Source organism: Suricata suricatta, chromosome 4 (genome assembly GCF_006229205.1).
Source record: "Suricata suricatta isolate VVHF042 chromosome 4, meerkat_22Aug2017_6uvM2_HiC, whole genome shotgun sequence".
NCBI lineage: Eukaryota > Metazoa > Chordata > Mammalia > Carnivora > Herpestidae > Suricata > Suricata suricatta.
The window spans coordinates 78,070,328-78,093,919 of NC_043703.1; the positions used below are offsets into that span (position 1 = coordinate 78,070,328).

Sequence of the window (23,592 nt, forward strand, 5' to 3'; positions counted from 1 at the left end):
CCACTGAGGCACCCCTGTCAAGGCTCTTTCTTAAAGAATGGGCATATTTGATGAAGTATTTTTAAAATATATTTTATTTTTAATTATTTTCTAATGGATTTTTAAAATTCATTTTTGAGAGACAGATTGTGAGATGGGGAGGGCAGAGAGAGGTACAGAATCCAAAGCAGGCTCCAGGCTCTGAGCTTTCAGCACGGAGCTTGATTCAGGGCTCAAACTCATGAGCCTTGAAATGATGACCTGAGCCGAAGTTGGACATTCAACCGACTGAGCCACCCAGGAGCCCCTCAAAATGCATATTAAAGTTATGTAATCTATAGGCAATAAGTGGAGTTCAGAACAGTTTTGTTTTTGTTTTAATTTTTGTTTTAATTTTTAAAAATTTTATCTTTGAGAGAGAGAGAGACAGAGAGAGAGAAAGAGAGAGAGACAGAGACAGACAGCATGAGCTGGGGAGGGTCAGAGAGAGAGAGGGAGACACAGAATCTGAAGACAGGCTCCAGATTCTGAGTTGGCAGCACAGAGCCCGATAATGGAGCTTGAAGCCAGGAACTGTGAGATCATGACCTGAGCTGAAGTCGGAAGCTTAACTGACTGAACCACCCAGGCGCCCCTGTTTTTGTTTTTCAAATCATGTGTAGTGTGTTGTGTATTTCTGTATTTTGGGGGATGGGGCAGGTGAAGCTTTCACTGGATTCTTCTACGAGGTCTGTGACTCTGACAACAGTTCTCAGTGTAGTCAGGGGTGTCTCACATCTTGATTTGCATGCTAAATAACTTTATGATTAGGCCTATTAAAGCTGCTATCAGAGAAAGGAAACAGACATTTGAAGACTACTTAGAAGAACAAATTCGACTGGAAGAACAAGAACTGAAACGAAAACAGCTAAGGGTAGGCATCTCCACTATTTTGATTAAGTTAGCTGAGGCTTTAGACATTTATTTATAATTTGCTTTAAAAATAACTTTGAACCCCCTGGCAATGGGCAAAGAGACACCTTGGCGGTGGTGGTGCTCTTATATCAGCCTGGGGCAGAGCAGACGCGGTCCTTTGTTCATCCTAGCTTGATGCCTGGGTTGGTGGCCAGAGCTGTTTCATGCCTAGGGCACAGAAAAAAAAAGAAAAAAAAAAAACAACTGTGAGATAATTTGGATATACCAGAATTAATTCAAATATTCTCTGTTTTAGGAAGCAGAAGGATCATTGCTAATCAAAGCAAAGCCAAAACAACCATTCTTGAAACGAGGAGAAGGTTTAGCTAGATTTACTAATGCTAAATCTAAGTCTCAGAAAGGGAGAGAAAGTAAACTAGCGCCTAATCAGAGCATTTCAGAGGACCAACCTGTGTTTAAAATGGATAGACAGCAATTCCAGCGGAAAACTGCCCTAATAAATAAAGAACTGTGTACAGAGAACACTCCTGTTAAAAAGAGCAATAAAGCTCAGGCCAAAAGTGGTTTTGTCACGCTTAGTCAGAAGCCAAAAGTGCTTAAGAGTAACAACAGGAAAAGTCCTTCTCCATCAAGATTGAAAATACCAGCAGGGAAGAAATGTGATGGGCAATTTAGAGACCAGACCAAATTAGAAAAAAAAGTTGAATCTAATAATAGAGAAAATGTACCTGAGTGTGCTAAACTCTGTGATATTGGATGCAAAGTCTGGAATAAGACACCAGGTAGAGACAGACTCCCTCTTTCAGCAGGGCTGGTCAGCTGCGTGGCTTCTAAGAGCCCAATAAATGAGACCTTGAAAAAGTCAGAATCTTCTCTTGACATTTCTCTTCAGAGAAAGTTAGAGAATTGGGAACGAGAAAAGGAAAAGGAAAATTTGGAGTTAGATGAATTTTTGTTTTTGGAACAAGCTGCTGATGAAATATCATTTTCCAGTAATTCTTCATTTGTACTGAAAATCTTAGAGAGAGACCAGCAGATCTGTAGTGGGAACCGGCTGTCTTCCACCCCTGTCAAAGCTGTACAGCGGGAGAAGATGGGGATGCTGGACCCTGTTATTCAGTGTAACCACAACGAGGCTCCAGACTGCACTGCACCTGAAAATGTGGCTGAGTGTGAGGTCTCACCCAAACAGCCTGATTCAGTGTCCTCACCTGAAGAATACCGGGAGCAGTCTTGTAAAGTCAGTAGGGAAGCATTCCAAATTAGCACTTCTGAAAATCAGTCACCGTGGAATGTAAGTAATGATGAAGGTGCCATGGACAGTGACAATAGCACCAACTCCAAGGAGCAACTTGATGCTACCATAAAACCATCAAGCGATGATAAAGAGGGGGGTTTCAGCAGCAGAGAAGACAGGCCACAAGTTTGTGATGGTAAGGGGCCTTTTAGGGACACTGGAACTCAAGAAGATCAAAGGAGAGATGTTGATTTAGATTTGTCTGATAAAGATTATAGTAGTGATGAGTCTATCATAATAGAAAGCTTGAAAAACAAAGTTTCTGAGTCCTCAAGAAGACCCTCATCTGTAAGTATGAGTAAAATTGACTTTGACGATGAAAGAACTTGGACTGACCTTGAAGAGAATTTATTTAAACATGATGCTGTTCTTGGGACTGAGGCCATTAGTGGGACTCCTCAGAGAGCCTACCCTAATAAGAATGAAATATGTGTACCAGACAAAACAATAAAAAGGAAGATTGCACCAGTCAAGAAGGGAGAAGACTTGAGGAAATCAAGTAGGAGCACAAGCCCTCCTCCAACGTCAGATCTCATGATGAAATTCTTTCCTGCTTTGAAACTGAAACCAAAGTCAGACTCACACTTGGGAAATCAACCCAAGTTAAACCCAAGTCAAGACCAACCACCTGGTAAGTCAGCATTTTAAAATAAATCTCTTATCAGTAGGGACATCGTTTAAAATCCTAATCTTTCTAGTTGTCCAGTAGAAATCCAAGTAGGTGATTGTTAAAATTTGATTAGTTTTGTGGGTCTAAGTAATGTAATACCCTCTAGTACAAAAGATACAGATGCATTGTGATTTCAGGTTTTTCAAATTTAAGCCTATGTCTTATTCTCAAGGCTGTAACATTAATTACTTCATTTTAAATTGAGGTAACATAAGTTTCTTTTGTAACCAGAGTACCCAGTTTGTGGTTTGTGTTACTGTAAGGTAAACCTTTGTGTGTGCACTTTTTTATTTTTTTATTTTTGAGAGACAGAGACAGAGCGAGCAGGGGAAGGTCAGAGAGGGAGACACAGAATCCGAAGCAGGTTCCAGGCTCTGAGCTGTCAGCACAGAGCCCGATGCGGGGCTCGAACCCACGAACCATGAGATCATGACCTGAGCTTAAGCCGGACACTTAACTGACTGAGCCAGCCACCCAGGGGGCCCTGTGTGTGCACTTTTTAAACTGACTTATGTTTTTACTTATTTTATTTTATTTTTTTACTATTTGTGCACTAACTTGCTAGATAGGACCAAGAAGAAATACAGTAAAATTGAAGTTTCCTTTCTTCCCTATATTTGGGTTCCTAGTTCCTTTTCCTAGAGGAACTTACATTCACATTTCACTTGTATATTCTAAAAAGATTCTGTGCATATCAAAATATATGTGTGAGTGGGTATATAATCTTCTTTCTACACAAATGAAAACACTTAAAAATTTTTTTAATGTTTATTCATCATTTGAGAGAGAGAATGAACGAGCATGGGGGAGGGTCAGAGAGACTGGAGACAGAATCCAAAGCAGGCTCCGGGCTCTGAGCTGGAAGCATAGAGCTGGACGCAGGGCTCAAACTCACAAACCGTGAGATCATGACCTGAGCTGAAGTTGGATGCTTAACCAATTGAGCCACCTAGGCACCTTGAAAACACATTTTTTAATATACCATTCTTCACCTTATAATAAATTTTGGGGATTATTCTTTCCCACATACACATCTGCCTCATTCCATTTAATGGCTGTATAGTACTCAGTTGATGCGATGGACTTTTAAAACTTATATTGGAAAACTCCTTTCCATTATATCATATAATAAACTCTGAATGCCTAGCAAAGCACAGGTGCTTTCAAATATAAATATAACTTAAGCTTTATAAGTAGGTTTCTCACCCAGTTTGAAGCCCAGCACGGTACTTGAAGCCATGACCTTATGATCAAGACCTGAGCTGAGATCAAGAGTTGGACACTCTGGGGCACCTAGGTGGCTCAGTTGATTTAAGTGTCAGATTTTTTTTAATGTTTTATTTTATTTATTTTTGAGAAAGAGAGCGAGAGGGAGAGAGAGAGACAGCGTGAGCAGGGGAGGGTCAGAGAGAGAGGAAGACACAGAATCCGAAGACAGTCTCCAGGCTCTGAGCTAGCTGTCAGCACAGAGCCTGACCTGGGGCTCGAACCCATGAACCATGAGATCTTGACCTGAGCTGAAGCTGGATGCTCAATCGACTGAGCCACCCAGGCACCCCTTAAGTGTCAGATTCTTGATCTCAGCTCAGGTCATGTTCTCATGGTTCGTGGGATTGAGGCCCACGTCGGGCTCTGCCCTAACAGGCTAACTGGGTGGAGCCTGCTTGGGATTCTCTGTCTCACCCTCTCTCTGCGCCTCCCCTGCCCTGCTCACACGTGTGCTTTTTTCCCTCTCTCAAAATAAACAAACATGAAAAATAAGGGAGAGAGTTGGACACTTCACTGACTGAGCCACACAGGTGCCCCTAAATTAAACTATTTTAAAAAATACTTTGGGGGTGCCTGGGTGGCTCAGTTGGTTAAGGGTCTGACTTTGGCTCAGGTCATGATCTCACAATTGGTGGGTTCGAGTCCCGCATCGGGCTCTGTGCTGAGAGCTCAGAGCCTGGAGCCTGTCTTCGAATTCTGTGTCTCCCTCTCTCTTTCTGACCCTACCCTGCTCACACTGTCTCTCTCTCTCTCTCAAAAATAAATAAAAAACACTGAAAAAAACCCCTTTGATTTTAAAAGTAGTACTTTTTGCAGATAGTTTGAAGCTTAAGAGTTATAGGATGAAAAATGTTTACAACTGAACCACCCAAAGGTACCTGTGGTATCGTTTTGGCATTTTTCCTTCCAGTCATTTTTCCTTTGTATTTTTAATATGGTACAGACATTTGTTAAAACTTATCTTGGGGCACCTGGGTGGCTCAGTTAGCTAAGCATAAGACTCTTGGTTTTGGCTTATGTCATGATCTTGCAGTTTTGTGAGTGTGAGCCTTGGTTGGGCCCTGTGCTGGCAGCATGGAGGTTGCTTGGGATTCTCTCTCTGCCCCTCATTCTGTCCCTCCCCCACTCATGCTATCTCTGTCTCTCTCAAATAAATAAATTTAAAAAAAATTACAAAAACATAAACTTACCTTATCTTCTTTGGGGCGCCTGGGTGTCTCAGTCAGTTAAGTGTCTTACTCTTAGTTTCAGCTCAGGTTGTATCTCAGGATTTGTGAGTTTGAGCCCTGCATCTGGCTCTGTGCTTACAGTGTGGAACCTGCTTGGGATTCTTTCTCTCTTTCTCTCTCTCTGCTGCTGCAGCCTTGCTCCTTCTCTCAAAATAAACACACTTAAAAAATTAAAAAACAAAACAAAAACTTACCTGATCTTTTTTGACCAGGTGTATAAAATTTCCTTAATGTTGGATATTGTCACTATTAGAAATAACACTGCAGTGCATATTTTTGTGCAGAAATCAGGTTTTCCAAAGGGTAGTGGAAGAACAGAAGTATTGGCTATTTTACTCTTTGAAATAGCAAGTTTGGTATGTGAAAAAAAGTTTCAATTTGTATTTCTAGGATTAGTGAGAGTAAACTTTGATTTTGGTGTTGATTATTGCTTTAGGTGTTTTGTGCATTACTTATTCATGTTCATATATACATATTTAAATTGGAGTAGAATTGATGTCCAACATCAATATTAGTTTCAGGTATACATCATAGTGATTCAGCAGTTTTATACATTACGAAATGATCCCATGAGAAGTCTAGTTTCCATCTGTCACCATACATAGTTATTACAATATTGGCTGTTATCAAAAAAGACAAAAATATATGTATTAGTTTTCTTAAATTATTTGAATGATTTCTATTTATATGCAATGTTAATTCATTGTTAGATTGTTACTCTTCAGTTGAATAATGTCTTTTTTAAATTTGGATTGGTTTTATGTAGAAATTCAGGTTAATACAGTTTTTTTTTGTTATTAGAGGCATTGTTTCTTGTGCATCTTAATAGTACAAATGTTTACCATATTTTTGGCTCTGAGTGTTATAGCTAACTTGTTTGTGTTGCTGAAGACCTTTTGTGAAGTTCAATATATATGGCCTATTTTGTAGGTAACAGTGCTCGATCTCAAGTTTTGAGAGAGAAAGTAATCGAGTTGGAAACAGAAATAGAAAAATTTAAAGCTGAGAACACATCTTTAGCTAAACTTCGCACTGAACGGGAAAGTGCCTTGGAAAAACTTAGGTAAGTTTGCATATAAGTTGGGAAAAGATATAATGATTCAGTTTTATCTTTAAGATTATACCTAGAATATTTGAAACAAGTTTTTTTTAATGTTTTTTAAATTTATTTTTGAGAGACAGATACAGTGCGAGTAGGAGAGGGTCAGAGAGAGAGGGAGACATAGAATCTGAAGCAGGCTTCAGGCCCTGAGCTAGCGGTCGGCACAGAGCCCGATAAGGGGCTCAAACCCACGAACTGTGAGATCATGACCTGAGCCGAAGCTGGACGCTCAACCAACTGAGCCACCCAGACACCCTGAAACAAGTTTTGTTGATCTAATAATAAAAAGGAAAAGGAAGTGAAACCTTTACCACGTAAGAATTTAAATATATACACATATTTATACATGTATATATATTTAACATGTATATATTGTTGAAAGACAAAGAACAGACTAAGCGTGGGAGGGGGAGAAAGAGAGAGGGAGGCACAGAATTCAAAGCAGGCTCCAGGCTCTGAGTTGTCAGCCCAGAGCCTGATGTGGAGCTCGAACCCACAAACTGTGAGATCATGACCTGATCCAAAGTCGGACGCCTAACCAACTGAGCCACTCTGGTGCTCCACCACAGAAGAATTTTTTAATTAAAATGACCCCTTGTGGTCAGAAATGTGCTAAAAGGGGAATTCTCTTAGTGATTAGTTCATAAATTGAAACTTGAAAAGCACTTTGGAGCTGTGATTTCAATTGCTACCTTGGCCAATGCATTAATTTTCTAGGGCTGATGTAACAAAGTACAGTTCATCCTTCAACAGTACGGAGGTAAGGGGCTTAAAACAACAGGAATTTATTTTGTCAGACGCTGAAGGCCAGGGTCTGAGATCACGGCATCCAGCAGAGCCATGCTTTCTTTCCTGTATGATGTAGTGTGTTGCTGGTAGTCCCTGGCAATTCTTGGATCGCAGCTAAACATTTGGGTTTTTTCTACCTTTTGGTTATTGGGAATAATGCTTATAACATCGGTGTACAAATATCTGTTCAGGTCTCTGTTTTTCTTTTGGGTATATGTCCAGGATTGGAATTGCTGGATCATGTGGTAATTCTCTACTTAATTTTTTGAGGAATTCCAAACTTTTACACAGTGGCTGCACCAGTTTGCATTGCATTAATTGATTTGGTATGTTGAGCCAGCTTTATATTCCAGGGATGAATCCTACTAGGTCATGGTGTAAATCCTTTTAATGTGCTGTTGGATTTGATTTGGTAGTATTTATTGAGGATTTTTATATCTTATGTTCATCAGGGATATTGGGCAATAATTTATTTGTGGTGTCATTGTCCAGCTTTTGTCTCCAAATGATACTGTGCTCATAAAATGAGTTTGAGAGAAGTTCAGGAAGGCTTGGTGTTAATTATTTTTTGAATATTTGTTGGAATTTACCTGTGAAGCCATTTGGTCCTGAACTTTTCTTTCTTCGAAGTTTTTGATTTCTGATTCAGTCTCCTTATTATGGATCTGTTCAGGCTTTCTCTTTCTTCTAGATTCAGTTTTGGTAGGTTGTATGTTTCTAGGAATTTATCTGTTTCTTCCAGATTATCCAGATTTGGGGATATAGTTGTTCATAATATGATCGGTTTTATTTCTGGGGCGTCTACTGTAACATGTCCTCTTTCCTTTATGATTTTATTTGAGTCTTCTGTCTTAGTCTTCTAAGAGGTTTGTTGACTTCATTTGTTTTTTCTTTCTGAGACTTCCATAATGAGTGTATTGGTTCTTTTGAAGTGCTCCATAGATCCTATGGGCTTTCTTTGCCCTTCATCATTCTCTTTTTTCCTCCTCTGACTGGCTAACCTCAAATTATCTGTGGTTTTTTTTTTAAATTTTTTATTTTACATTTATTTAGTTTTTGAGAGACAGAGAGTGAACAGGGGAGGAGCAGAGAGAGAAAGAGACACAGAATCTTAATCCGGCTCCAGGCTCTGAGCTGACAGTCCGCACAGAGCCCTAGGCAAGGCTCGAACCCACGAACAATGAGATCATGATCTGAGCCGAAGTTGGACGCTCAACCGACTGAGCCACCCAGGCACCCCTCAAATTATCTGTTTTTGAGTTCACATTCTTTCTTCTGCTTAATTAAGTATGCTGTTGAAGTTCTCTATTGTATTTTACACTTTATTCATGTATTCTTTAGCTCCAGAATTTCTGTTTGTTTTTATTTTTTTACACCTTACATGGAGCTTAAACTCACGATTCTGAGATCAAGAGTTACACGCTCTTCTGACTAAGCCCCTTAAGTTTTATTTATTTAGTTAGTTTTAAGTAAGTATTGTGGTGTGTGTGTGTTTTTTTTTAATGATTTCTATCTCTTTGTTGAACTTGTTTTTGTTTTTTTTTTTTCCAGGTATTTTCTCGATTTTGTGGAGTTGTTTATCTGTGTTCTCCTCTAGTTTGCTCTTTAAAACAATTATTTTGAATTCTTTGTCAGTCACTTCTTAGATCTGCTTTTCTTTGGGATTGGTTACTGGTGTTTTATTAATTTACTAGTTTCCTTTGGTGGTGTCACATTTGCCTAATTCTTGTGTTGACATTTTTGCATTTGAAAGGGCAGAAACCTCTTTTTGTCTTTACAGACCAGTTGTGGCAGGTAAAGATCTTCTCTTGCTGGATCCCTGGATGGTCTGTCTCCAGGATCATAGTTGAGTGGGGTTGTTGTGTGGCTACTGCTAGTCTACAGTGGGGTCCATAATTGGCAGGTCTTTTAACACGGACATGGTAGATGTGGTTCCTACCAGATCCTCAGTTGGTCCTGTTTCTAGGACCACAGCCCAGCAGGGCTGAAGCTGCATCATGGGGCTCCTTCCAGTCCACTGTTGAGCATGCAGACAGTGGGTCTGGTGCTGGGGGGTGAAAAATGGGTGTGGCTCCTGCCAGGTTCTGAGCATCTTCCTCCTCGGCCCCTCAGTGTTCTCCTGCTGGGTCTGCATCCCTGGGTGAGCAGGACTGACTTAATAGAGTAGGGCTGGAGCCAGGTTACAGGACTGTTTCAAATTTGTAGTCATGACTGAGGTCTGTGGGCCTGTTACTAGGGATACAGTTGGGCATGGCTCCTCCTGGGTCCTTTGGCAGATGAGGCTGGAGCTGAGCCTACAGACAGACTGGGCTGTTTTAGGTCTGTAGCCAGGACCACATTTGGTATGCTTGCCACTGGGACATGGGACTGTCTTCTCGAAGTGGCTATCCCAGTCTTAGGCTTCACTGGGGTTTCTCAACCTCCTACCTGGATCCTAGAGCTCCCACAAAAGCAGTTTTATCTGTGGATGGTGCCAGATTGTTGTTCGTGTAGGGAGGTATGAGCCACGGATATCCTATTCCACGGTCTGGCTGGTGTCCCTCCATGTGTTCTGAATGGAGCATCAGAATGCACGTGTGTCATGACGGTTCCTCTGATCCACATTCTCCCAAGCTGAACACCAAAGTTCCCACACTGGTCTCTGAGACCTGAATTCATCTGGCCCTCTGTTTTGTTTGCTTTTTGACACTTTTTCCTGCTGTGTCTCTTGCTCACTCTATTTTAGCTACATGGCCTCCTGGATGATTATGGACACATCGGGCATATTCCTACCTCTGGGCTTTTTAAGCCTGCGCGGTTCCCTCTTCCTGAGCTGTTTTGTTCATATGTAGTTGTGGCTGTTCTCTCAGTTCTTTCAGGTTTTACTTCAGATATTATCTTAGCAAGATGACCCCATCCATAATTTCAATCTCCTTGATATTTCCTACCCTCATTACTTGCATTATTTTTCTCAACACTTCTTTAATGTGCCATATATTTTATCTTGTTTACTATTCTCTGTCTCTCCCATTAGAATGAGAAGCTTCATGGGAATAAGGATGATGATTTTTTTTTACTGTGGTTTCTCCATACCTAGGGTAGTGCTTGATTCATAGCAGATGCTCAGTGAATATTTATTGCAGGAATGCTTCATGGGATTAATTGACATTTTCAGTATGATGGATTGAAGATGGATTCACCAAGACCAGCAGCTCCTCCATTCCAGGCTGTCCCTGGTCCATTTTGTACCACATGTGGATTACGCCATTAAGATGGTCCCTTTAGATGATAACGTGGTTTGGTCATTTTAGGAAAGAAATTACAGACTTTGAACAACAGAAAGCAAAAGAATTGGCTCGGATAGAAGAGTTTAAAAAGGAGGAAATGAGGAAGCTACAAAAGGAACGCAAAGTTTTTGAAAAGTATACTACAGTTGCAAGAACTTTTCCAGATAAAAAAGAACGTGAAGAAATACAGGTATGCCGGTTCTTTAAGTTATACTTAGATAAGTTGGCAAGGATGACTGTCTAGTAAGAATCTTGGAGTTATATGATGTGTCAAAGAGAAATTAGATATCAATTTTATCATTCGTTGACTCAACAAATAATCTGAGATACTACATGAAGAACGTTTTTTGTATTTTTGACTTTTAGAGTGAAAGATATCAGTTGTTTTCTTACTAAAGTCTTGAAAAAAAAAAGAAGGAAGACTACAATGATGCCATTGATGACTTAATAAGCCAAGAGTTGGAAATTCTCCAGTGTCATGTTGCATTGATCTGTTTAATGCCCCACATACCAAACAAACACTGTTAGTGCTGTTCATTTATGTGAATTGAAGGCCCCTATACTAAAACTTGCACTCTTCTTTTGGGTAGAGCACTTGCTCACCCATTATTTCTCAGTGCTATATTTGTATGTTTTTCTCTAATAGTTACCTTTCTCTTTCACTTATTGATCTGATTTACTGTCCTTACAGTAGAAATCTGCTTCAGTTAGCTTATATTTGAGATTTCCCATAGCTTTCAGGCCTCTTTTCCCCCAGTTATTAATACTTGCAAACCATAGCTGTTTATTTATTTATTTATGCAAATTCAAAAAGTTTTTGTCTGCATGTTTCTGTCCAGTTATCCCAGCACTGTTTGTTGAAGGGACTGTCTTTTTTCACTGGATATTCATTCCTGCTTTTTTGAAGATTAGTTGGCCATACGTTTGTGGGTCCATTTCTGTGTTCTCTATTCTGTTCCATTGATCTATGTGTCTCTTTTTGTGCCAGTACCATACTGTCTTGATGATTACAGCTTAGTTATATAGCTGGAAGTCCGGGATTGTGATGCCTCCAGCTTTGCTTTTCTTATTCAGGATTGCTTTGGCTATTTGGGGTCTTTTGTGGCTCCATACAAATTTTAGGATTATTTTTTCTAGTTCTGTGAAAAATCCTGGTGGTATTTTGATAGGGATTGCATTGAATGTGTAGGTTGCTTTGGGTGGCATAGACATTTTAACAATGTTTGTTCTTCCAATTCAAGAGCATGGAATGTTCTTCCACTTCTTTGTATCCTCTTCAGTTTCATTCATAAGTGTTATATGGTTTTCAGAGTACAAATCTTTTACCTCTTTGGTTAGGTTGATTCCTAGGCATCTTATATTTTTTTGGTGCTATTGCAAGTGGGATCACTTCCTTGATTTCTTTCTCTGTTCCTTTATTATTGGTATATAGAAATGCAACAGATTTCTGTATGTTGATTTTTATATTCTGTGACTTTGCAGAATTCACGTATTCTAGCAATTTTTTGGTGGAGTCTTCATAGTATTTTTACATAGAGTATCATGTTGTCTGTGAATACTGAATGTTTGACTTCTTCCTTTCCGATTTGGATGCTTTTTATTTCTTTTCATTGTCTATTTGCTGAAGTTAAGACATCCAGTCCTGTGTTTCAACAGTAATGGTGAGAATAAACATCCCTGTCTTGTTCCTGATGGTAGAGGCGAAGTTCTCAGTTTTCCCCATTGAGGATATTAGCTCTGGGTGTTTTGTATATGGCCTTTATGATGTTGAGGTATGTTCCCTCTATTCCTGCTATAAAAATACTATTGAGTATTTTTATTAAGACTGGATCCTGTATTCTGTCAAATGCTTTTTATGCATCTGTTGAGAGGATCATATGGCTCTTGTACTTTTCTTTTATTAATGTGGTGTATCATAGTGATGGATTTGCGAATACTGAACCACCCCTACAGCCCAGGAATAAATACCACTTGATCATGGTGAATAATTCTTTTAGTATACTCTTGGATTCGATTTGCTAGTATCTTGTTTGAGAATTTTTACATCCAGATTCATCAGGGATATTGGTCTGTAATTGTAATTTTAATGGAGTCTTGGTCTGGTTTTGGAATTAGGTAATGCTGGGTTTGTAGAATGAGTTTAGAAGTTTTCCTTCCATTTCTATTTTGTGGAACAGTGTGAGGAGAATATATATTAACTTTAAATGTCTAGTAGAATTCCCTTGGGAACCCATTTGGCCCAGATCTCTTGTTTGTTGGGAGATTTTTGATAATTGTTTCAATTTCTTTGCTGGTTATAGGTCTGCTCACATTTTCTGTTTCTTCCTGTTAAAAGTTTTGGTAGTTTGTATGTTTTTATGAATATGTCCATGTCTTCTAGATTGCCCAGTTTTGGGCATATAATTTTTCATAATATTCTATTATTACAGTTGTCTGTATTTCTTCTTTTGGGGGGGAGCCTCGAGCTCTTTTTTTTTTAATTAATATTTTATTACCAAGTTGGTTTCCATATAACACCCAGTGCTCTGTCCCACAAGTGATCCTCTCCATGACCATCACCCTTGCTTCTTCTTCCCCCCCTCTCTCTTCAGCCCTCAGATTGTTCTCAGGATTCAAAGATTTCTCATGATTTGCCTCACTCCCTCTCCCCAACTCTTTCTCCCCCCCTTTCCCCTTCCTATGGTCCCCTGTTAGGTTTCTCCTTTTAGACCTATGGGTGACAACATATGGTATCTGTCCTTCTCTGCCTGACTTATTTTGCTTAGCATGACTCCCTCTAGGTCCATCCACTTTGCTACAAATGGCCATATTTCAATCTTTCTCATTGTATATTCTTCATTGTATATATAAACCACATCTTCTTGATGCATTCATCAGTTGATGGACATTTAGGCTCTTCCCATGATTTAACTATTGTTGAAAGTGTCGCTGTGAACATTGGGATACATGTGCCCCTATGCATCAGCACTTCTGTATCCCTTGAGTAGATCCCCAGCATTGCTATTGCTGGGTCATAGGGGAGTTCTATTGATAGTTTTGAGGAGCCTTCATACTCTTTTCCAGAGTGGCTGCACCAGCTTACATTGCCACCAACAGTGTAGGAGGGTGCCTGTCTCTCCACACCCTTGCCAGCATCTGTAGTCTCTTGATTTGTTAATTTTAGCCACTTTGACCAGTGTGAGGTGGTAGCTCAGTGTGGTTTTGATTTGAATTTCCCTGATGATGAGTGATGCTGAGCATCGTTTCATATGCCTGTTGGCCACCTGGACGTCCTCCCTAGAGAAGTGTCTATTCAGGTCTTCTGCCCATTTCTTCACTGGGTTATTCATTTTTTGTGTATGGAGTTTAGTGAGCTCCTTGTATATTTTGGATACTAGCCCTTTATCTGATATGCCATTTGCCACTATCTTTTCCCATTCCATTGGTTGCCTATTACTTTTCTTGATTGTTTCCTTTGCAGTGCAGAAGCTTTTTATCTTGATGAGGTCCCAATAGTTCATTTTTGTTTTTGATTCCCTTGCCTTTGGGGATGTGTCGAGTAGGAAATTGCTGCGATTGAGCTTAAGGAGGTTATTTCCTGCTTTCTCCTTTAGGGTTTTGATGTTTTCCTGTCTCACATTCAGGTCCTTCATCCATTTTGAGTTTATTTTTGCATATGGTGTAGGAAAGTGGTCTAGTATCATTCTTCTGCATGTTGCTGTCCAGTTCTCCCAGCACCACCTGCTAAAGAGGCTATCTTTTTTCCATTGGATATTCTTTCCTGCTTTGTCAAAAATTAATTGGCTGTCTGTTTGTGGGTCCAGTACTGGCCTCTCTATTCTATTCCATTGGACTATGTGTCTGTTTTTGTGCCAATACCATACTGTCTTGATGATGACAGCTTTGTAGTAAAGGCTAAAGTCTGGATTTTCTGTGGTTCCATATGAATTTTAAGATAATTTTTTCTTGCCTGAGAAGAATGTTGGTGCAGTTTTTATTGGGATTGCATTGAATGTGTAGATTGCTTTGGGTAATGATGACATTTTAAGAATGTTTATTCTTCTGACCCATGAGCATGGAATGTTTTTCCATTTCTTTGTGTCTTCAATTTCTTTTATAAGCTTTTTATAGTTTTCATCATAAGGGCGCCTGGGTGGCTCAGTCGGTTAGGTGCTGGCTTCGGCTCAGGTCATGGTCTCGTGTTTGTGGGTTTGAGCCCTGCGTCGGGCTCTGTGCTGACAGCTAGCTCAGAGCCTGGAGCCTGCTTCTGATCTGTGTCTCCCTCTCTCTCTGTCCCTCCCCTCTTCACACTGTGTCTCTCTCTCTGTCTCTCAAAAATAAATAAATGTAAAAAAAAATTTATAGTTTTCATCATACAGGTCTTTTACATTTTTGGTTGGTTTATTCCTAGGTTTATTGTGGTTTTTTGTGCAATTCTGAATGGGATCAGTTTCTTGATTTCTCTTTCTGTTGCTTCATTATTGCTGTATAAAAATGCAACCGATTTCTGTACATTGATTTTGTACCCTGCAACTTTGCTGAATTCATGGATCAGGTCTAGAAGGCTTCTGGTGGAGTCAGTCGGGTTTTCCATGTGGAATATCCGGTCATCTGCAAAAAGTGAAAGTTTGACGACTTCTTTGCCAATTCTGATGCCTTTTATTTCCTTTTGTTGTCTGATTGCTGATGCTAGGACTTCCAGCACTATGTTAAAGAGCAGTGGTGAGAGTGGACACCTCTGTTGTGTTCCTGATCTCAGGGGGAAAGCTCTCAGTTTTTCCCCATTGAGGATGATATTAGCTGTGCGCTTTTCATAAATTGCTTTAATAATGTTTAAGTAAGTTCCTTCTATCCTGACTTTCTCGAGGGTTTTTATTAGGAAGGTATGTTGTATTTTGTCGAATGCTTTTTCTGCATCTATCGACAGGATCATATAGTTTTTATCTTTTCTTTTGTTAATGTGATGTATGACATTGATGGATTTGCAAATATTGAACCAGCCCTGTAACCCAGGAATGAATCCCAGGATATTGGCTTTGTAGTTCTCTTTTTTTGTTGGGTCTTTCTCTGGTTTAGGAATCAAGGTGATATTTGCTTCATAGAATGAGTCTGGAGGTCTTCTTTCCATTTCTATTTTTTGGAATAACTTGAGAAGTATGGGTGTTAACTCTGCTTCACATGTTTGGTAGAACTCCCCTGGGAATCCATCCGGCCCTGGGCTTTTATTCGTTGGGAGATTTTTGATAACTGATTCAGTTTCTTCACTGGTTATGGGTCTGTTCAGATTTTCTTTCTCTTCCCATTTGAATTTTGCATGTGCATTTAGGAATTTGTCCATTTCTTCTAGATTTTCCAGTTTGTTGGCATATAATTTTTCATAGTAATCTCTGATGATTGCTTGTATTTCCTTTTTATTTATTTATTTTTAATTTTTTTAATGTTTTATTTTTGATACAGACAGAGACAGAGCATGAGAGGGGGTGGGGCAGAGAGAGAAGGAGACACAGAACCGGAAGCAGACTCCAGGCTCTGAGCTAGCTGTCAACACAGAGCCCGACGCGGGGCTCGAACCCACGAACGTGAGATCTGACCTGAGCCGAAGCCGGAGGCTTAACCGACTGAGCCACCCAGGTGCCCCTGATGATTGCTTGTATTTCTAAGGGATTGGCTGTAATAGATCCATTTTCCTTCATCATTTTGTCTATTTGGGTGTTCTCTCTTTTCTTTCTGAGGAGCCTGGCTAGAGGTTTATCAATTTTGTTTATTTTTTCAAAAATCCAACTCTCGGTTTCATTGATTTGTTCAGCTGCTTTTTTGGATGCTGTATTGTATATTTATGCCCTGATCTTTATTATTTCTCTTCTTCTGCTTGGTTTGGGGTGCTCTTGCTGTTCCCCTTCTAGTTCCTTTAGGTGCTCTGTTAGATTTTGAATTTGCTCTTTTCCTATTTTGTTGAAATAGGCCTGGATTGCAATAAGCTTTACTCTTAGGACTGCCTTTGCTGCGTCCCAGAGAGTTGGATTGTTGTATTTTCATTTTCATTTGTTTCCATTTATTTTTTAATTTCCTCTCTAATTGCCTGATTTGCCCAGTCATTCTTCAGTATGGTGGTTTTTAACTTCCACATTTTTGAAGGTTTTCCAGACTTTTTCCTGTAGTTGATTTCAAGTTTCATAGCATTTTGTGATCTGAAAGTGTGAATGATATGATCTCAGTTCGTTTGTATTTATGGAGGGCTGTTTTATGATCCAGTATGTGATCTATCTTGGAGAATGTGCCATGCGCACTCGAGAAGAAAGTGAATTCCATAGCTTCAGGATCCAGAGTTCTAAATATATCTGTTAATTCCATGTGTTCCAGTATGTCGTTCAGGTCCATTGTTTCTTTAGTAATTTTCTGTCTGGTTGACCTATCCATTGCTGTAAGTGGAGTAGTAAAGTCCCCTGCAGTTAGCACATTCTTATTGATAAGATTGCTTCTGTTTGTGATTGTTTTATGTATTTGGGAGCTCCTGAATTTGGCACATAGATGTTTATAATTGTTAGGTCTTCCTGATGGAGAGACCCTGTAATTATTAAATAATGTCCTTCTTCATCTCTTGTTACTGCCTTTACTTTAACGTCCAGTTTATCTGATATAAGTATGGCTACCCCAGCTTTCTTTTGGTATCCAGTGGCATGATAGATATTTCTCCTTCCCCTTAGTTTCATTCTGAAGGCTTCTTAAGGTCTAAGGTGAGTCTCTTATAGACAGCAAATAGATAGATGGATTTTGGTTTTTTATCCATTCTGCTACCCCGTGTCTTTTGATTGGAGCATTCAGTCCATATACATTCAGTGTTATTAAACAATGTGTGTTTAGATTCATTGTGTTCTCTGTAGAGTTCATGTTTTTATTGATGTCTCTGGTGTCTTATATTCCTTGCTACATTTCTTTCATAGAATCCCTCTTGGGATTTCTTGTAGGGCTGGTTTGGTGGTGATGAATTCTTTCAGTTTTTGCTTATTTGGAAACTCCTTTATCTGTCCTTATATTTTGAATGACAGGCTTGCTGGATAAAGGATTCTTGGTTGCATTTTTTTTTGGTTCATCACATTGAAGATTTCCTGTCATTCCTTTCTGGCCTGCCACGTTTCAGTAGATAGGTCTGTAACCACTCTGAAAAGTTTCCCTTTGTGTGTTAGTGCCCTTTTATCCCTAGCTGCTTTCAGAATTCTCTCTTTATCCTTATATTTTGCCAGTTTCACTGTGATATGTCGTGCTAAAGGTTGGTTTAGGTTACGTCTTAGGGAAGTTTGATGATATGCCTCTTCAATTTCAATGCCTACTCTTTCCCCAGATTGGAGAAATTTTCATCTATAATTTGATCCAGCACCCCTTCAGGACCCTTTTCTCTTTCTTCCTCTTCAGGAACTCCTATGAAACGGATTTTGTTTCGTTTGCTTATATCAGTTCGCCCTCAGGCATCCATGAGGCTGTTATCAATAAGATGTCTGTGTGTGCACCTCCATTCTTGGAGATCAGAATATTGTGGTTTTTAATTCTTCTCAGTTTGATGGTTGTGGGCATGTGGAGGGACCAGTGTTTCCTACTCTGCCATCTTGCCCCCAATTGTCTGTATTTCTCTGGTGTTGTTTGTGATCTCTTTCATCATGGTTTTATTTGTTTTGGCACTTTCTCTTTTCTTTTTGATAATCTGCCAAGGGGTTTATTAATTCTTTCAAAGAACTGGCTCTTAGTTTCATTGATCTGTTCTGGGGTTTTTTGTTTTAATATCATTTATTTCTGCTCTAATCTTTATTATTTCCCTTCTGCTTGATTTTGGCTTTCTTTGCTGTTCCTTTTCTAGTTCCTTTAGGTATATGGTTAGGTTGTGTATTTGAGACTTCTCTTGCTTCTTGAAGGTTTAGACTGTTGTGTTTTATGTTCATTTGCTCGCACATACTTTTTAATTTCTTCTCTAATTTCCTGATTAACCCATTCATTCTTAATAGGATGTTCTTGAACCTCCACGTATTTGTGGCTTTTCCGAATTTTTTCTTGTGGTTGACTTCAAGTTTCATTGCATTGTGGTCTGAAAATATGCATGGTATGATCTCAATCTTTTTGTACTTGAGGAGGGCAGATTTGTGACCCAGTGTGTGATCTATTCTGGAGGATGTTCTGTGTGCAGTCAAGCAGAATGTGTATTATGCTGCTTTAGGAGGAAATGTTCTGAATACATCTGTTAAGTCCATCCGGTCCAGTGTGTTATTCAAAGGTGTTGTTTCCTTGTTGATTTTCTGCTTAGATGATCTGTCTACTGCTGTAAGTAGGGTGTTAAAGTCTCTATTGTTGTATTATGATGATTGAGGCTCTTTATGTTGGTTACTATTTGATTTATATATTTGGGTGCTTCCAAGTGGGGAGCATAAATATTCATAATTGTTAGATATTCTTATTGGATAGTCCCCTTAAATTATGATATAATACTCTTCTGCATTACTAGTTATGGTCTTTGGTTTAAAATCTAGTTTGAGGGGCGCTTGGGTGGCTCAGTCAATTAAGCAGCCGACTTCGGCTCAGGTCATGATCTCACAGTTTGTGGGTTAGAGCTCCATGATGGGCTCTGTGCTGACAGCTCAGAGCCTGGAGCCTGCTTTGGATTTGGTGTCTCCCTCTCTCTCTACCCCTCCCCCACTCATGCTGTTTCTATCTCAATAGTACATTTTAAAAAACATTAAAAAATTAAAAAATTTACTTTGATAGACGTATGGCTGCTCTGGCTTTCTTTTGCCATCCAATTAGTATGATAGATGGTTGTCACTTTAAATCTGCAGGTGTCTTTAGGTCTAAAATGAGTCTCTTCTAGACAGCATTTAGATGTGTCTTGTCTTTTTATCTATTTTGATACCCCATGTCTTTTGATTGGAGTGTGTAGTACATTTACATTCAGTGTGATTATTGATAGATATGAATTTAGTGCTATTGTGTTACCTGTAAAGTTGGTATTTCTGGTGGTGTTCTCTGTTCTTTCTAGTCTTTGTTGCTTTGGGTCTTTTTTTCCCCAAAGAGTCACCTTTAATATTTCTTGTAGGGCTGGTTTAGTGGTTACGAACTTCTTTTAGTTTTTGCTTGACTGGGAAGCTCTGTTTCTCCTTCCATCCTGAATGACAGCCTGGCTGCGTAAAGTATTCTTGGCTGCATGTTTTTTTTCCCATTCAGCACATTGACTATATATCCTCCTATTCCCTTCTGGTCTACCAAACGTCTGTGGACAGATCTGCTGCAAACCTCTTATAGGTTAAGGATTTGTTTTTCCCTTGATGTTTTCAGGATTCTTTCCTTGTCTGTGTATTTTGTGAGTTTGACTGTGATATGTCTTGGTGATAGCTGGCTTTTGTTGAATTTAATGAGATTTCTCTGTGCTTCTTGGATTTTGATGTCTGTTTCCTTCCCCAGATCAGGGAAGTTTTCAGCTATAATTTGCTCAAATAAACATTCTGCCCCTTCTTCTCTCTCTTCATCTTCTGGGACTTCAGTGATAGAAATGTTATTACACTTTAAGGAGTCCCCGAGTTTCTTAAGTCTACATTCGTGATCCAGTACCTTTATTTCTGTTATCAGTTTCATTCTTTTCCATAATTGTATCTGATTCGTTCCTCTACTTTATCCTCATTGTCATGGCATCCATTTGGGTTTACATCTCAGTTATAGCATTTTATTTTTTATTAAATATTTTTAAATGTTTATTTATTTTGGAGAGATAGTGTGAGCGGGGGAGGGGCAGAGAAAGAGAGAGAAACACACACACACAGGGCATCTGAAGCAGGCTCCAGGCTCTGAGTCAGCAGAGAGCACAGATGTCAGCACAGAGTCAGATGCGGGGCTTGAACCCCCGAACTGCTAGATCATGACCTGAGCTGAAGTTAGATGCTTAACTGACTAAGCCACCCAGGTGCCTCATAGCAATTTATTTTTTTAAAGTTTATTTGAGAGAGACAGAGACAGAGCAGGGGTAGCAGTGGCAGAGAGAGGGAAAGAGAGGATCCCAAACAGGCTCTACGTGAGCCTGACTCAGGGCTCAAACCCACAAAACTGTGAGATATGATCTGAGCCAAAACAAGAGTCAGCGCTTAACTGACTAAGCCGCCCAGGTGCCCCTCAGTTATAGCATTTTATTTTATTTTAATTAAAAAAATTTTTTAATGTTTTATTATTGAGAGAGAGACAGAGCATGAGATGGGTAGGGGCAGGAGAGAGGGAGACAGAATCTGAAGCAGGTTCCAGGCTCCAAGCTGTCAGCACAGAGCCTGACGCGGGGCTCGAACTCACGAACTGCGAGATCATGACCTGAGCCGAAGTCGGAGGCTCAACCCACTGAGCCCCTGGCCGCCTGGCAGTTACAGCATTTTAAATTTCGGCCTGACTAGTTTTTCGTTCTTTTATCTCTGCAGTAAGGGATTTTGTAGTGTCTTTTATGCCTTTTTAAGCCCAACTACTAGTATTATAATTGTGGGTTTTTTTTAAATTCTAGTTCAGACATCTAATGTCTTTTTTTTTTTTTTTTTTTAATTAAATCCCTGGCCCTGATTTCTTCCTGTTCTTTCTTTTGGGGTGAGTTCCTCTATCTTCATCTTGGAGGTCAAAATAAAAAAAGAGAAACTAGATCCTTGGTGTGTTTTGGTCTGCTTGTTAAGAGAAGCTTGATCCAACAACAACAAAATAATAATACAATAAGAAATAAAACATAGGGGTGCCTGGATGGCTCAGTTGGTTAAATGTCCAGTTTTGGCTTATGTCATGATCTCGGGGTTCGTGGATTCAAGCCCTACATCGGGGCTCCGTACTGACAGCTCAGAGCCTGGAGCCTGCTTTGGATAATGTGTGTGTGTCTTTCTCTGCCCCTCGTCTACTCCTGCTCTGTCTTTCAAAAATTAATAAGTGGGGGTGCCGGAGTCCAGCTCCTGCAGGTCCAGGGTTCCCCCAAAAGATGATGGTGTAGGCCAAAGAGAGAGAGCCTTGCGTTTCGTTCTGATCCCCAGACAGGCACCCCTGCCCATCTGGCAAGCGTCTCCACCTTGTCTGATTCTCAAGCTTTATTTATAGCAAAAGGTACAAGGACCAGAAAGAACAGTAAATGATTTCTCATAGAGAAGTTTTATAATTTTAGCCACAGGCACTCATGGTATCATAGGTATTTTTACAAAACCTCAGGTCTAGGCTCAAGGAAGCTACCTTTAACCAAGAGGCAAACAGCATTGTTTAGTAAAGGTCAGTGTTTTATGAGTAAGGGTCATTAGGCTGTTTATAACTCTAAGAGAAAGTTCCCAGAAAAACAGGTTCTTAGGAGATATGCTTGCTCTCATAGTCCCAAAGATGATTGATACATTTTATCGCAGTAGTGACTATCACAAAGGCATTCAGGCCCAGAAGGTATTCATTCAGTTATTAGTATTGCTTAGGGGAAAATTATGTGTTGCATTAGGGTGTATCTAGTTTACTTATCTTTTCCCTGACCAGGTGCAATCACGTCTCAGGGACAGGGGAGGGGGACAGGCAGCTCCTACACTAATCAGCAAAGCATTTGGAGGTTTGGTGCTCAAGCAGAAATGAAAGTTTCAAGAGGGTAGATTTTGGGAAGCTATGTGGGGGCAAGAGACCGGGCAAACTTGCTGTACCCTCACCAGGAATTTTCACTCTACTGGTGAGTTCAAATAGCTCCCAACATGGGGGCGCCTGGGTGGCTCAGTTGGTTAAGCGGTCGACCTCAGCTCAGGTCATGATCTCATGGTTCGTGGGTTCGAGCCCCACGTCAGGCTCTGTGCTGACAGCTCAGAGCCTGCAGCCTATTTCTGATTTCGTGTCTCCCTCTCTCTCTGCCCCTTTTCCACTTGTGCTCTGTCTCCCTCTGTGTCTCAAAAATAAACAAACTAAAAAAAAAAAAATTAGTGTGGAAAAATATTAAAAAAAGAAATAAAGACATAAATAGCTTTTTCTATATCAAAACAAAACAAAAATCCAAAGGCTTCTACTTCCCCTGGAGCGAAGGTTTGCAGCCCTCTGTGCTCAGTTGACCTAATTTGTGCCAGAGTTTCTTCGGGGTGTGGCGTGTTGTGCTCATTCTCAGTAGACTTGCCCAGGGGGTGGGACTTGATGTGAAAAGCTCTGGCCTTCGCTTGGTTGCGTTTTCTCACCGAGGTCAGTCATTGTTGATGATGGCGGGGGTGCAGATGGCATTGCCCTGCTCTCCTCTCCACAGAGGAGAGCTGTGCCCATCACTCCTTAGGAAGCCCTCACAGAAGAGCAGACCCTTACCTCTCCTGTCCTCAGCTTCTGTCTCATCCCTGCCTTCGCTCTGTCTGTGTTTGAGCGGTCTATGGGCCAGGCTGCCCAGCACTCCTGTTTTATCTCAGGCACAGCTGGGTTTCAGAACTCTAAACTTCAGGGTCCCTCACAGCTCCCACCTCCAAGCCTGGATCCATGCTGATCCTCTGGGGGTGGGTCTCCCTGTGCTGTGGCTGGGTGCTGGTTGGTCCCAGGAAACAGTCCCGTGCCTGTGCCGCATCTTGGAATTTATGGTGAAGTGCAGCAGGAAGCCAGCACCAAGCATCATTGCCCTTAGCTGGCATCTTTGTTCTCATGTTGGTGAACAGCGAAGGTCAGTGGTGTCCCAGGGCCTTTGTCCCTGGAGAGGCAGTGCGCTCTCCTAAACTCATTCCCAGGAATGGGAGCTCTTTCTCTCCATGCGACCCAGGGCATCCTCAGACTACACTACTCACTTCCAGGGCCTGCCCTCCTTCCCCACTGAAGCACTACTAAGTGTGACCCTGTCAACGGAGTGGATCTTAAGACTTCAGACTTTGTGCTCTACTGTTTATAAAAAACCTTGTGGTATTTTAACCCCTCTTGTTTTCCCAGTCAGTGGTTTTGGGAAGGGGTTTTCTTATGCAATCCCTTGTGTTCGTTGTCTCTGTCTCTGTCCTCAGTCTCTGTCTCATTTCTCTCTAAATTGGGCTCCCTCTCTTCTGCAATGCCTGCAACTCTTTTCTCCTGCAAATCAGCTTTTCCACAGCTTCTGTCTTCCATGAGATGGTTTTCTACTTGTAGACATGAAG

At 40.4% G+C, this 23,592-nt stretch overlaps 1 protein-coding gene and 1 non-coding gene across 6 annotated transcripts in view; both read left to right on the top strand.

Moving 5' to 3' along the window:
• CENPJ (centromere protein J) overlaps positions 1 to 23,592 on the top strand; it is a 67,835-nt gene that overhangs the window by 14,182 nt on the left and 30,061 nt on the right. For all 5 annotated transcript variants that reach the window (XM_029937028.1, XM_029937027.1, XM_029937029.1 and 2 more), the window contains 4 exons: positions 790 to 892; positions 1,190 to 2,822; positions 6,290 to 6,422; positions 10,541 to 10,706. In XM_029937028.1, the coding sequence (XP_029792888.1) occupies positions 790 to 892; positions 1,190 to 2,822; positions 6,290 to 6,422; positions 10,541 to 10,706 (2,035 nt within the window). The remainder of the gene's footprint in view (positions 1 to 789; positions 893 to 1,189; positions 2,823 to 6,289; positions 6,423 to 10,540; positions 10,707 to 23,592) is intronic.
• LOC115290985 lies at positions 972 to 1,114 on the top strand. Its single transcript, XR_003908347.1, has one exon. It is a non-coding gene; the product is annotated as a small nucleolar RNA SNORA48 (small nucleolar RNA).